Source organism: Gekko japonicus, unplaced genomic scaffold, assembly GCF_001447785.1.
Source record: "Gekko japonicus isolate JY-2015 unplaced genomic scaffold, Gekko_japonicus_V1.1 scaffold1804, whole genome shotgun sequence".
Lineage (NCBI taxonomy): Eukaryota > Metazoa > Chordata > Lepidosauria > Squamata > Gekkonidae > Gekko > Gekko japonicus.
Window position 1 is genome coordinate 255675 of NW_015177066.1, and position 15867 is coordinate 271541.

General features: G+C 47.5%; 1 protein-coding gene across 1 annotated transcript in view; it reads right to left on the minus strand.

Annotated features, from left to right (window-relative positions):
* Positions 1–1307: 1307 nt before the first annotated feature.
* LONP2 (lon peptidase 2, peroxisomal) overlaps positions 1308–15867 on the minus strand; it is a 79544-nt gene continuing 64984 nt past the window's right edge. The window contains exons 13-15 of the mRNA XM_015428183.1: positions 6168–6375; positions 4408–4598; positions 1308–2332 (exon numbers count right to left, since the gene is read on the minus strand). Of these exons, the coding sequence (XP_015283669.1) occupies positions 2111–2332; positions 4408–4598; positions 6168–6375 (621 nt within the window). The 3' untranslated portion in view covers positions 1308–2110. The remainder of the gene's footprint in view (positions 2333–4407; positions 4599–6167; positions 6376–15867) is intronic.

Consider the following 15867-nt stretch of genomic DNA (forward strand, 5'->3'; position numbering starts at 1 on the left):
AAGCATCCAGAGTGGCTGAAACGCATGCCTGTTTCATGCATGGCTTTTTAAAAAAAGAAAATCAAAACACCGCTGATTAAAAACTTATGTGCTTAATTACAAAGTTCAGTAGTGCTGTTTGCATGTTCCGTTGTTATCAGTCAAGGAAAGCTGAAGTAATTGTTGCTTTGGGGAGCCCTGCAAAGTCTTAAATAAAAGCAGCTCGGTGTTTCAATGAATGTGGTAACCAAAAGGTTGAGTAAAACCAAACCAAAGTGAACGCAATGCTTAAAATGATACAGAAAGTAAAACAAAAACCAGAACGAATACATAAATTTAACGTGGAACAAAAAAAATTAAGAGGATTAGAATAATCTCTCTGTCTACATAAAATACCCAAGGTGTTTCATACAGTTATTGTTTTAAGCCTGTTTTGATTCCACATTAAAATAAAATTTATGGTTTTTTTAACTTTATTATTTTTAGCATTGTGTTCATTTTGGTTTGGTTCTCTCAGCCTTTTGGTTACCTAATTCTTATCCGGGTTGGGTTTTTTCTCTTCAGACTTCAGTAAATGTGCCTAAACCCAGCCCTGTGTGGTTTAAGAGGTAGTTGCAAATTTTAAGTTCTCAGTGATTATCTTTTGTGGCCTCTTAAGTTGGTGGTGCTTTAATGCAAAAGGCATAAGAGCCCTGCTACATCTGACCAATGGTCCATCTAGTTCAGCTTCCTATTTCACTCTGTGGCCAACCTGATCCCCTGGAGGGCTAACAGAGTGTTTCTGTCCCCCGGGCCCCTCCACGTTTTAGAGAGTTGGGACATTCCGACTAGAATCATTTATACCGCTTTTGCAGAGGACACACTCGCATATGGAAATTCTTACAACTCTTCCATTAAGATAGGGCATGGATCTGCTCTAAGAATACCCCAGGTCCAAACTTGCGTCTGCATGCCGTTGGAAGCCCCCCTCTGTTCTATATGTGTCAAATCTCACATTCAGACACAACAGCTGTTAACTCCACTAACAAGCCTGTGTCTGTATATGCCTTTGTCCATCAGCTGGCATCAAGCAGGCTTGGTATCTTGAGGTCGTCTGTGTGGAGAGGCACTCCCTTTTCACAACACTCGGCCTCCCTCCCTCCCTGCTCTCCTCTGTGATGAGGACTTTTCATTCCTTTTGTGTGTCACTTGGAGGATGTTTCCACCCACAAAGAATGCAGACTTTGCACCCTGTACCACCCCCTTTCTGTTTCTGGGTCTGACCTCCAAATTTTATAGCTCTTCAGAAAAATCGAGTTTTCAAATTAAAACAAAAACCCACCACACCGTCACAACTTAGGCAGCTCATCTCTTGTACAGAAGTAAAGCTTCCCCTACCCAGTGAAATGGGATTAACATACCCAGTGTATAATTTAAAACAATTAAAGGAGGATCAACAGTAGGAGGTGCCAAACAATTCTATGCAGTCACTATCATCAGAATAGGGTTCTGTTTCCAGTGTACACAGACTAGTCAAATCCTGGTGCTTCCTACGGGGACGTAGGTGTTGATTGAAGCCACCTCAGGCATCCCCTCCAAACACTTTTTTTGTAAATCGTCTCGTAGGAAACGACAACGACAAAAATAGCTTATCTCCTCAGTAGTTGCATGCAAGACCTGAGCTGTTTGCATTAAATTCTTCAGGATTTAGAAAAAGGGAATTCCACTGTTGCCTAATACAATGCCAATTTAACCAAATCTCTGAAATTCAAGTAGGTAAAAAAATCACCTCGAGCTTTCTAGGGGAAAGAAGCCAGCATCATCATTACTGTTATTAGGCAATGGTTTCCTGCGGGCTCCTGTGATTGGATAGTACTCTTGCTTCGCGGAACTCTACTTCGTATCTGAAAGGAATAATCATCATTAAGAGCTTAGCGTTGAGATCTCTCTCCATATACTGTTCCCCTTTAGTACATATTAAGGCCAATATGAATGGCTCGCAGATTTACAGGGGTCCCGGTGAACAGCAACCCATTGCTATAAAAATCTGATGGCTAATGACCCTGCTTCGATACTCTTGTTTTTATAGCCAGGCACATGGACATCAGCTTTGCGTTCTGTTCCCTGTGCGAGCCCCAGTTGGTCAATCTGCTTAAAGTTTGCTATTGAAGTGTTCAAGTCTAGTCTTGGCTGAAAATCCCCCCTCGAAAGCAGCATTAAGAACTTCGTCCAGGCAACTCGTCATCACAAAATCCAGATCCTGCCTCACGTTGGCTGCAATCTCCTCGAGGTCTTTTTCGTTTCTTTGAGGAATGATAATTCTCTTCAGCCCGGCTCTGTGTGCGGCAAGGACTTTGTCCTTAATCCCACCAACCTGTTTTAAAGACACGGAATGAAACAGGAAGGGAGTCGAGAGATTAGGCTGGAGGCTTTCAGCAGAGTAACTGTTGATGCTTGGGTAATTCCCCTGTCAAAAATCTGCATCACTACCCTGACTGCTATAAAACGCAACACACTACAGGCAAGATACAGCAAAGCGTTAGATGCTTTAGTTGGAGCTAGAAAGCAAGTACTGACACAGTCACCAAGAACGAACCTTCTGTCTGAGTAAGAACATAGTGCAGGTATGAAATGCAACTGAACTACTACAGCTGTTCATTTGGTGACACTTTGGGGTTTCCTCACTTGGTTGGAAGTTGTTCCTGACAAAACCTTTAGTAGCATGCTGCATAGTGGGCCACTTAGCTTTCATTTTGAAAGCAAGTTTCTAGCCCTCATGGCTACACACCCACAGAGGCCTAAAATAGATATAAAGGGAACAGTGGTATGGATCTACATCCTTGGATCCTAATGCAATTCTGTATCTTTCTCCTGTGAGCTGCAGACCAAAAGGTCTGTCGTTCGGCAGTTCGAGACCGGAGTGCCGCATGACAAGAGTGAGCTCATGTCTCTGGCCCCAGCTCCTGCCAATTTAGCAATCCGAAAGCAAGAAATTGCAAGTAGATAAATAGGTACCACTTTGGTGGGAAGGTAACAGTGTTCCGTGCACCTCGGCATTTAGTCAAGCCGGCCACATGACCACGAAAACATCTTCAGACAACGCTGGCTCTTCGGCTTGGAAACGGAGATGAGCACCGCCCCCTAGAGTTGGATTCAACTGGCTTTCGAGCAAGGGAAACGTTTACCAAATAATTCCTTCAGACTCCTCCCTCTCCATTTTCTGGGTCCTTGGTCATGTTATCTCTGGCCTGAAAATTCCAAATTACATCAATACCTTTAGTATTAAATTGGGGGGGGGGGGGCTATAAACCAAACTGATGACCGTATACTCTTAATATGGGTATCCTGGTTACAAATCTGCATTTCCAGAAACACAAACAACTCCAGCATGTTATACCAGTTTGGAATGCACCACTTGACACCTGTCATGCTGAACCAGAGCCCACCAGCAGGGCTCCGGGTGGCAACTGCCTATCCATGGCTTCTTCGACTACCTTCACAGGGTGTGTTATGTCTCATTTAGGACTTGTGGGCAGTGTTCCCTCTAAACTGAGTGTGAGCTAGCTCACAGTTTTTTAGCCTCCAGCTCACAGATTTTTGTCGGCTCAGGAAGGATGGCTCCAGAGCAAACTATGCAGTAGTCAAATCACTCGCTCATAACTCTTAATGCCAGGAGCTCACAAAGTAGAATTTTTGCTCACAAGACTCCACAGCTTAGAAGGAGTATTGCTTGTGGGACGTCACAAGGACGCAAATGCTATGAAAAGGCAAGTTCTGGGGCCACAGCATGTTGCTGCCTGGCTGGATGCAAAATCACACATGCATGTTCCCTCTGTAGTTTATGCCTCTTTCCATAGGCTGTGCTTGTGCCACTCAGAAAAGAATCTCAAACATCCTCCCCACCAACCAATCCATGTTTGGTGGTTTCCCCTCCCCCCCCATACACAACTTCCTTGTTTTGGAGTGGTAAGATGTTTTCTGAACTCAGGAAGTTTAGACTTTCTTTGGATTTAACGTTTCCAATTCTTGACGATTTAAAGACCTGGGACGTCACTTATCTAGCGTCCACGTGGAAGTGGGGAAAATCAAAACTGGTGAATCGTTCCCTTTCAAAGAAAGGATCCAACAAATGATGTGTCCACGGTTTCAAATTAGGCAAAATTAAACCCCACGGCTGGAAGAAATTACTGTTATCCGCTCTTCTGTTCTCTTGGAAACGTCACCGTGGCAGATTACTAACTTTCTAGTGCAGAGTGGGTTTTGTTTTGGAGGGTTTTTTTTTACATCAAGTCTGTGTTAACTATCCCAGAGGATTACCGAAGGCTGTCTAGGAATGAAATGGAACAAGCCTGGCAATGTGGCTTACAATAGAGATGGAATTAAAACTCGGTATTGTGTGCGTGTGTGGGAGCGGCTCCACGGCTATCATTCTCTCCAAACAATACTTACTGGAAGAACCAGGCCTCTTAGTGTAATTTCTCCCGTCATGGCTACATCTGAACGCACCAGCCGCCCACTGAAAAGTGAAGCAAGGCAGGTTACTATGGTAACGCCAGCAGATGGTCCATCTTTTGTGACGGCTCCAGCTGGGAAGTGCAGATGGATGTCTGTGTTGTCAAGGAGATCAAAACTTCCAGAAGCTTTAAGAAAGAGAAAAGGGGGAGGGAGGAATAAGTATGGAAAATCCAAACCTGCGGTCTTTCTGCATATACACAATACCACTCCCCCCCGCCCCCCCCCCAGCATTTGCATTCCTAGCATTTGCTCCAATTGGCAGCAATGAATGTGAAACGAAATACGGGAGGAAGGGAAGAAAACACCTGCACCGATATGCCATGGCAGCAAGCTTTAACTTCTCCAGATGAACTCCTGTAACAGCAGCATGAAGACGCATGCACAATATTCTTCATAATAACATGTAGGCTAGATATCATGTTGCCTAAGAGGTTAAGGCGCTTCTGATTCATTATCTCAGCATCCTTACAGGGCTCTGGAAGGTAGACGGGTATTGTCATCCCCACAAAGGACGTGCGGGTCCAAGGCAGAGAGAGACAGGTTCGCTATAAAGTGTATATGGGGGGAGGGGAGAGAAACTGGCAACGTTCGTACGGCTTGTAAAAAAATGCAGGAAGAATGCAATTTCTAAACATTCCCCCAGTGACGATAAAAGCCAGTGATCAGTGGCGATGTTAATGCATTCTTTAAAATATGGAACAGAGCAGGCTGTTCTATTAATATTAGACATTTTATAATCTGCTCTGTAAAATTTACATAAATTTACAAAGCGGAGAGCAATCAAACTCAAAATGCAATTGAGAACAATCAGTATAACACGGCGACTGCCGGTCTAACACAAGGACTTGGTTCAGGTTTAGACGCCAGACAAGGTTTGTCATTATGAGAATGAGTCTGGGGGAAATCGAGGAATTATGGGCTCCCTTCATATCCCTCCTCCCATGTCCAGGAGGCAGACTAACTGGTTACTTTTGCTTCCATGGCAAACCATTTTGTATGTTTGCCCTGCAAACTGGGAACAAACCCTGGCTTGCCAATCCTGGGTTGCAAGATGCATGCAAAGCATAATTCTCTGTTTCAGATGCGCAGGCAAATTGTTCTTCTTCCCTGGGAAATCAAAGTTACTTGATTAGCTCACTGCTCACGAGAGGAGAAGGAAGAACCGCACAAAACTCCTCCGTGCAGCTCAAATAATGGCTTGGCGTTCTGTCCAAACCCAGCCACACAACAGCCAGATGATCCTGAATGTGTTTTGAAGATTAGAAACGTACAAAACCACAACTGACTGGCAAAAGTACAATGCAGCCGTGGATTTTCTACGAGGAGTGTGCATTTTGTCCTGGGTTGTCTGAGAATGTGACACAGTTAATAAATGACAGCACGTGGGTGCACGATGGTGCAGGAGACTCTAAAAGGGAAAGGAGACACCACGTTCAGGGTTCTTCATTCTGCATCAGGGTGGTTTCTTTGTCTAGGGCAAACCACAGACTAGCTGATCCAGGCTAACTGGCGATGGAAGTTTAAGTGTCGGCCAGCCCTGCCCACCAAAAACATATTTCAGCCCACAATGTATTCGGGCAACTCTCTGCTCCTGTGGTCCCAGGCAGGTGACTGGAACAAGAGGTGCTTGAGACGCCCTGTGAGGGATGCCCAAGGCTTCCGCTCATGTTCTCTGACCGTGGGTTCCCACGTACCGTTTGTTAGTTGGTATTTCTTTGCATTGCTGCGAAGCCAGCTGATGGCGAGATGGGCCGATTCCTTCATGACGTCGCCCAGCTGCCCGGTCAAAGTCAGCTGGCCCTCCCCGTCCATGCGGCTGGCTTCCACGAACATGATCTCTCCCCCTAAGGGGGTCCAAGCCAAGCCAATCGCGACGCCGGGTTGATTCAGTCGCTCAGATACCTGAAAGGGAACGGAGGCAACAAGTTTGCTGGGGGAGGAAACAAATAATGAAGCCCTCACACACTCACTGTGATCGTCTCAAAACACAGCAATAGTCTCAAACCCCATCATCAGCCTGAACTCTGGTCTATTGCAGGGGTGGCCAAACTGTGGCTCTTTCACACACATTGTGCGGCTCATAAGAACATAAGAGACGCCAATGTTGGATCAGGCCAAAGGCCCATCCAGTCCAACACTCTGTATCACACAGTGGCCAGAAATACCAGGTGCCATCAGGAGGTCCAGCAGAGGGGCCAGGACATTAGAAGCCCTCCCACTGTTGACCCCCCCCCCAGGCACCAAGAAGACAGGGCGTCCCTTGCCACAGAGCCCCTATCTATACCTTGTGGCTAATAGCCACTGATGGACCTCTGCTCCATATGCTTATTTAATTCCCTTTTGAAGCCGTCCATGCTTGTAGCTGCCACCACTACCTGTGGCGGTGAATTCCATGTGTTAATCACTCTTTGGGTGAAGAAGTACTTCCTTTTATCCGTTCTAACCCGACCGCTCAGCAATTTCATGGAGTGCCCACGAGTTCTTGTATTGTGAGAAAGGAAGAAAAGTACCTCTTTCTCTACTTGCTCTATCCCATGCATAATCTTATAAACCTCGATCATATCACCACTCAGTCGTCGTTTCTCCAAGCTAAAGAGCCCTAAGCGCCTTAACCTTTCCTCATAGGGAAAGTGTTCCAACCCTTTTAACATTCGAGTTGCCCTTTTCTGCAACTTTTCCCAAAGCTATAATATCCTTTTTAAGGTGTGGTGACCAGAACTGCACACAGCTCCTGGGCAGGGCGGCTGGGGAAGCAAAGGGGAGGCCTGCCTCCCCGATCAGTCTTCCCTTCCCCAACCAGTGTTCCCCTCCCTGGGTAGGCTTGAGGTGGGGGAGGGAGCAGGGAAAGAAAGGAACTTTAAATGCATTCTCACCCTCCCCCCATGCCGGCTGGCTTGAAGGACGCATTTAAAGTCTCTCTCTCTCTCTCTCTCTCTCTCTCTCTCTCTCTCTCTCTCTCCCCTCCCTCCCCATCTAAAGTGAAATGTGTTTTCCAAGCCCTGCCATACCGCCACACCAGTAGGCTGGCTTGGCTCGGAGAAGGCCTTTGTCTCTTTCATTTAATTTACAAATTTTCATTTTTTTCAATAAAAATGTGTGTGTTCACGTCTTGCGGCTCTCAGTCATCGGACATTTATGCTATGTGGCTCTTGTGTTAAGCAAGCTTGGCCACCCCTGGTCTATTGGAAACCTAAGGATCGTCGTCCTGCTAAGTTCAGTGGAACGGAGAGATCAGCATGGAGTTCCCAAAGAGCACGAGAGAGAGCCCTTGGCCTGCTAGAACGAGGTATCTGGGAGACCTGAAGGGCGGCGGCGTGTTCTCTAGGGAGTATGCTTCTGTCTGTAGATGACAGTCATGGTATACCTCATGGGACTTTCGGAACACAGAACAACCACAACGGCAGAACTGCAGAGCACTTTGTACATGAATCACATGACCACGTCCTTGTTTGGTGGTTGGTTCCCATTTATGTTTCATGTACTCAGAGGAATATATATTGTGACCAGTGTTTCCTCTAAGCGAAGTTAGTGTGAGCTGGCTCACATTTTTTTAGCCTCTGGCTCACACATTTTTTTGTCTCAGCTCGGGAAAGATGGCTCCAGAGCAGACAAATTTACACAGCAGCCCAATCGCTCGCTCACCACTTTAATGCCAGCAGCTCACAAAATAGAATTTTTGGTCACAAGGCTCCACAGCTTAGAGGGAGCCTTGATTGTGACAGAACATGGCCCAGGTGGTAAAAAAGTACAAACCTCTGGAATATGAATGGAATTTCAGGTTGCCACCAGTGTTCAGGTTGCCACCAGACGGCTCCAGAGCAAACTAATTTATGCAGCAGCCAAATGGCTCGCTCACAAGTTTGATGCCAGTAGCTCACAAAGTAGAAGTTTTGCTCACAATGCTCCACAGCTTAGAGGGAACATTGCATCTTCTTCGTGGTCTCTGTGCATCACACCCTTGGGAATATACTGCGCCTGCGCTGACCTTCTCGGTACCGGTAGCTAGCAAAAGGGATTTTCGCGCCTCTCCCAGGTCACGCGCCGGCTCCACTGCGCATGACCAAGGAGGGGCACGCAGATCCCGCCAGTTCTTTTCTGACCGCCGCGCTGGTAGGACGCCTTCTGCCTCGGTCTGCTAAGTACCAAACTTTTTTTGCTAAACTTGCGTTTAGTTAGTTTCCTTTTCTTTATTTTGTTTTTTGTAGTTAGCATTTTTCTTCGGTGTGTTTGTTCCTTGTCTTTAACGTTTCCCCCTCCGCTGGCCTATGGCCCCGCGGTGGGGTTGTTTCAAACGGTGTAAGACTTGCGGCCTTAAAATATCTCCCACCGACGGGCATTCGCTTTGCCTCGTCTGTTTAGGGGAGTCGCACTGTGTTTCTAAGTGCGGACATTGCCAGAAATTCTCGAACCAGACGAGAAAAAACAGGGCAGCTCGTCTGCACTTGGCTTTGATGGAGAAGGCGCTATCTCCACAGTCGTCTTCGCCGTTGGACACGTCCGGGCACGCCTCGATGTCCACCCTGGCTGCGGACACTTGTCCTCCCGTTTCGGGACCATCGACGTCGACGGTCGCAATCGATGCTTCGGCACCGAAACGATCGACGCCGATAAAAGACCACCCCGTACCTTCCAAGATCCGGAAGCAGGGGATATCTGATGCCGTACCTTCCAAGATCCGGAAGCAGGGCAAAGACTCACAGCAGTCGAAGAAACCTAAAACGGACAAGTCGAAAGTCCATAAGGTTTCAGCTAGTCAAGGTCGAGATCTCACGCAAGAACCTCATCACCTGATTGGTTCAGATCTCGACATCGACCTTACTCAGCAGACAAATCAGTCGCAATCTGATATGTCGAGTCGTCAATCCTCTCATGCTTCCCCGGAACGTGGAGTCGATGATCGACACCGACCGGCATCCCCTACTTTAACCTGGGATGAGAGACAGTGGCATTACTTGTATGGAAGCCGATACCCATACCCATGGGCTTTTCCTCCACCACCTCCACCTGACTGGGATCGTCAATCGGTGTCATCCCGCATCTCGCAGTTTCGGGATCGATCCTCGGTATCGAAGCAGTCCATGCCGATACATCCACCAGACCCGGCTGCACCCCCGGTCAACATGCCGACAACGCATCAACCGGAATTACCCGGATCATCCCCGGAACCATCCAATGTATCCTCCGATTCAGACGACTCCTCTGAACATATAGAGGACGTGAACATACAATCCACCCCACAGGATGTGGAAGCGGATCTGCCTATTTCTCCATCAGAGGATGTTAAGTCATATGGAGACTTTGTTCAACGTATGGCGTTGGACCTGTCTATGACTCCTACTCTCGTTGCCAGTTTCGTGGATGACAATGTTTTTGACATTATGCATTCCAACACTTCGCCTTCTGTGGCTCTTCCAATGACAAAAGTCCTCTTACAAACTACTAAGGACTTTTGGACCCATCCAGCCTCCATTACTGTATCCAATAAACGTCTGGATCACATGTACAAGATCCAAGAATCTGGGGCTGAGTTTCTATACACGCATCCTAAACCCAATTCTTTGGTCGTATCGTCGTCCACGAAAGGAAAATCGAGTCACTCAACGCCATCAGATAAGGAAGGAAAGAAGTTGGACTCGGTGGGCAGAAAATTTTACACTGTCGGTGCAATGGGCATTAAAACGGCAAATTATGCAGCCTGCATGGGCCGCTATCAGTTCAATTTGTGGAAACGCTTAAACGACTTCCTTCCACATGTACCAAAGGAATGTCAGCCTCAGATTAAGAGGCTTCAAAATGAAGGGATGGTACTGGCTAGACATCAAATTAGTGCTGCCAAGCATTCCTTGGAATCTGCTAGCAAGACTCTAGCAACTTCCGTAGCCCTACGCAGACATGCCTGGCTCCGTTCCTCCTCATTGCCATATGATACCAGATCGTCGGTGGAGGACCTTCCTTTTGAAGGCTCTGGACTGTTTAGTTCCACCACTGATACGGTATTACAGGAAATGGATAAGAGTATCAAGACGTCTAAAAGTCTGGGAATCTCTCCCCCAACTAAATACCCTAAGACCAAGCAATGGCCTAGACAATCTTGGTCTTCTAGACAACCGTACAACAAATCGCCTACGGATCAATGGCAAAGACCTCCCTCTTCTCAGTCAAGGTCTTTTCCCCCTAAGAATAAAGGACAATCATCGGGTGCCTATAAGTCGAAGTTTCCCAAGAATCCCAAACAGGGGCTTTGACTTCAGCCTTACTGCTCATACTCGCCTCGCTCCCTTTCTTCACGCATGGCTGGACATTTCTACAGACAAATGGGTTCACTCTATAATAAGAGATGGCTATCTCATAGAGTTTTCTCAAATCCCCACAATTTCCCATTTCGTCGGAACTCCAACGTCACCTGTCCTGATGCAAGAAGTACGATCTCTGTCACTGAAAAACGCTATAGAGATAGTCCCGGCGGCAGATCGTTGCCACGGGATTTATTCCAGATATTTCACGGTCCCCAAGAAGGACGGAGGACTTCGTCCAATTATGGATCTAAGATTTCTCAATCGATTCATTGTTTACAAAAAGTTTCGTATGACCACTTTGCAAAGTATTTTACCACTCCTGCCTCCAGGGACATGGATGGTCACTTTAGATCTCAAAGACGCTTATTTTCACGTCTCCATCCATCCTCGTCACAGAAAATTCCTCAGATTCACGGTCGGAGAGGACCATTATCAATTCAAAGCCCTCCCCTTCGGGCTCTCTACCGCCCCCAGGGTTTTCACGAAGGTAATGGTGGTTGTCGTCGCCCACCTTCGTCTTCAGGGCATTCAGATTTTTCCGTACATAGACGACTGGTTAATGGTGGCAGATTCAAAGGACTGTCTCCTTCAGCACATCACCATTACACTGTCGACCCTATCCTCCCTTGGAATTCTAGTCAATTTGCAGAAATCCATGCTGCAACCTGCAACTCGCGTGCAGTTCATAGGAGCTGTCATAGATTCCCTGGCCACTCGGGCCTACCTTCCTCGCCAACGGGCAGATACCATTCGTCTGGAAATTCGACGTTTGTTCCGATCCAATGTGACATCAGCAGTCCACGTTCAGCGGATCCTGGGTCTCATGGCAGCCACCACCTCTGTGATCGAGTGTGCACGCCTTCGCATGCGTCCGTTGCAGCTTTGGTTTCTAAAGAAATTTCGCCCCTCCTTTCACCCCCCAAGTCTTCGACTAGTCGTGCCTCCTCAGGTCCTTACCTCCCTGCAGTGGTGGCTCGTGGACACCAATTTGCTGGCGGGTGCACCGTTCCAACCGATTGTTCCCGTGATGTCGATCACCACAGACGCCTCCCTGTGGGGTTGGGGTGCTCATACGGACGACACTTGTGTGGGTGCTCCATGGCAGCCCCTTTGGAAACGTCATCACATCAACTATCTGGAACTGCTGGCCGTAAAATTTGCCCTCAGATCCTTGCACAAACAGGTTGCAGGGAAAGCTGTGTTAATATTTACGGACAATACAACTGCAATGGCTTATATCAATCGCCAGGGCGGGACAGTGTCCAGATCCCTTTGCAGGCTAGCTATGGACATATGGGAAGAGTGCCTTCATCGGAATATCACTCTCCAAGCTGCCCATCTGCCAGGAACTTTGAACCAGCAAGCAGATTTCCTGAGCAGAGGAGGAGCATCGGACCACGATTGGGAGCTGAATTCAAAGTATCTCCTCCCTCTTTTTCAACGTCTGGGACATCCCCACATCGATGTTTTTGCAACTCGATTCAACAAGAAGTGTCCCATGTTTTGTTCCAGAGCGGGGTTGGACCCTCTGTCACTGGGGGACGGCCTGTTGATATCGTGGGCTCACAACTTTCTGTACCTATTTCCTCCGATTCCGCTGCTTCACAGGGTGTTGGTGAAAATACAACACGACAAGCCCCATTGTCTTCTAGTAGCCCCCTGGTGGCCTCGGCAAGTTTGGTTCCCGACACTGTTGAGGTTAGCCAAGGGATCCTTTGTACACCTGCCGCAGGAGTTGGATCTCCTCCAGGCTCAGGAGGGCCAGGTCCTTCACTACGATCCTCTGAGTCTCAAGCTGACTCTGTGGGAAATACGCTTTCAGTGATGGACGCTCGTATCAATGATGTCTTGTTGAACTGTCGTAAACTGTCTACTCGGACTTCCTACACAAGGAAGTGGAATCTATTCCTGCAGTATTTGAATTCCTCAAATCTACCTCCTCCGCCAGTGGATTTGAGGTCTATTTTTGCATTTATTTTGTCCAGAATGGACTTGGGTCTCAGTTTTTCGTCGGTTAAAGTGTATTTAGCTGCGGTGTCAGCTTTTCATCCATCTGTTGATGGGTTTTCAGTTTTCTCGCATCCTCAGACAAAACAGTTTTGTAAAGGCCTTATTCGCCTGTACCCTCCCCGTCGTCCTCCAACCCCGGCCTGGGATTTGGCTTTAGTTTTGCGTTTTTTGATGGGAAAACCTTTCGAGCCATTGGCCACTTGCTCTCTAAAATTGCTGTCACTCAAGACTGCGTTTTTGGTGGCCATTACCTCTGCTCGTCGGGTCAGCGAATTGTCTGCTCTGAGGTGTGATCCACCATACTTAAGTTTTTCCCCACATGGGGTTTCATTGTCTTTGGACATCTCCTTTTTACCGAAAGTTGTTTCGGAATTTCATTTACGTTCAGATGTAGTTCTGCCATCATTTTTCCCGTCTCCTGCTAATGAAGAGGAACGGAAATTGCATTCTCTGGATGTTAAGAGAGCGTTGTTGTTCTATTTGGGCAGGACTAAGTCTTTTCGCCAGTCTCCAGCTTTGTTTGTTGCTCACAGTATGCCCTCCCAAGGGAAGAAGATCTCTTCCCAGAGGCTGTCGAGATGGATTGTGGAGGTGATCAAGCTATGCTACGCTTTGGCTAAGAAACCTCTTCCAGGTCAGCTTCGCGCCCATTCTACGAGGGCGGTAGCAACTTCCACAGCTTTCCTGCGAGGTATGCCGTTGGAGGACATCTGCAACGCTGCGACTTGGGCTACTCCGCTCACCTTCGTGAAGCATTATGCCCTTGATGTCCGGTCTTCTCGTCGTGTGGCGTTGGGTCGGTCTATATTGCAGACGGCGCAGATGTAGGGCCTCGGCCCCTCCTCCAGGTAAGAGTTATTGCTTGCTATTCTCCCAAGGGTGTGATGCACAGAGACCACGAAGAAGATAGACAGGTTGCTTACCTGTAACTGGTGATCTTCGAGTGGTCATCTGTGCATTCACACCACCCGCCCTCCTTCCCCTCTGCTCTCGGCCCTTCATCTTGTTTCTTTGAAGGCTGTTGGGCGGCGGTCAGAAGGAACTGGCGGGATCTGCGTGCCCCTCCTTGGTCATGCGCAGTGGAGCCGGCGCGTGACCTGGGAGAGGCGCGAAAATCCCTTTTGCTAGCTACCGGTACCGAGAAGGTCAGCGCAGGCGCAGTATATTCCCAAGGGTGTGAATGCACAGATGACCACTCGAAGATCACCAGTTACAGGTAAGCAACCTGTCTATCCTGACAGTATCTCCTGTTATGGGATGTCATGTACAATGCACTGAAATCCTCATACATGGCACATTCTCGCTCGCTCACAACTTTAATGCCAGTGGCTCACAAAGTAGAATTTTTGCTCACAAGATCACAGCTTAGAAGGAACATTGGTTGCCACAGCAATCCCGAATGGTGCTTGGCAGGGGTAAGGGGAAGAAGAGAAGCAGAGTTAGGGAGGGGAAGGGAAGGAAAGGGTTAATAGGGCTTTGGTGGTCTCACAGATCTCCTCTTTTTCACATCTAACCTACTTCTGTTTCTGTGGACGGAACATGACTTCAGCGGAACATTCTCAAGGCCTAGTATTCAGTCCTCCTCAACGCAAAGCACTGGAAAACAAGCCTGAAATAGGGTGTCCATCAGGTGCCACTTCAGCTTTTCACGGCTGGTTACCAACCCAGAACCGTGACCTAATTCTCAGATGAATTCCTGTCACTAGCTGTACGACAAGTACCACGTCATAAATCTATTTTAGCTATTTGTGAACGACAGGGCCTTGCTACATGCAGGTCGTCAGCTGCCAAGAACTAGTTTAAAAAGGAAACAGCTCCAAAGTTTACCTACTGAACATCAGATGGGATTTAAGAAACCCAGTTAACTAAACAACTCCCCCTTTACGTGTATTTATTAGAGCAATACAGGCCATTGTGTTCTGTAGGCTCAGAGCTGAAAGGTTCGTCCTCTCCCTCCAAATCTAAAATTACACTGAGAAGCAAAATAGGAGGCGGGGGAGTCAAGAATGTTATGCCATTCTGCATGGGGGAAGCACCGATCATTTCGTCCCTCTTCACAGGTGTTCGGGACAAACTCCAAGGAACATTCCTTCTCCTAAGTGGATTAAGGCAGGAAATCTTTAAAAAGGGCTTCAGTTGCGGGCCTCTTTCTGGTATGTTTACGAGTGGATAGAGAAGGATTTCTTGCAGCGGATTCGTTTTCAGAACCTGAGGTTTTTTTTGGTTTTTTAAGTCAAGAAGAGGTACTCTGATAAAAGTGTCACTGCTGCTTTGATCGTGAAGCGCACCGTCATCATATACCCCCCTTTACGTTTTAAAACACGCCCCCCCCCCAACACCACAGGACAAGCAAAACCACAAAGGCTGAAAGATATCTGTCACAGCATTCGAAAAGAGGCAATATGCAAGCAGAACCTACAGAATGGTTTCAAAGACAGGAAGAAAAGGAATGTAGATATTTCAATTCCCTCCCGAACTTTTCCAAATTCAAATGGGTTCAAAATCTCCAGAGATTTTACATCTCTAAACAAGTTGCAGGTGGATCAGCTCCCCGCCCCATTCCCAACATGTCCCCCCCCCCATTCCTATCTATACCTTGTGGCTAATAGCCACTGATGGACCTCTGCTCCATATGCTCCTCCAATTCCCTCTTGAAGCCGTCTATGCTTGTAGCCGCCGCCGCCACCACCTCCCGCGGCAGTGAATTCCATGTGTTAATCACTCTTTGGGTGAAAGAAGTATGGAGGAATAATCATCAGTGGCTACCAACCATGACAACTAAAGGGACTCCACATCTGGAGGCGGTAAGCCTCTCAATCCCAGTGTGAGGAGAAAACATTAAGCGAAGGTCTGGGGTTTCTATGCCCTGTTTGGTGGCCTCCCCAGGGCAACTGGGTTAGTCGTGATGTGAAATGGGATGCTGAATTAGATGGACCACTGGTCTGACCCTGCAAGTGATTTGTTACATTCTTATGTGGAAGACCTACGGGATAGAAGGATCTTTCCAAACAACCTCAAAAGCAAGTATGACTATTGGCCCGGAGGTTTCCATTTCATGAGACCACCTTTCTTCAGAACAAGCACAGGT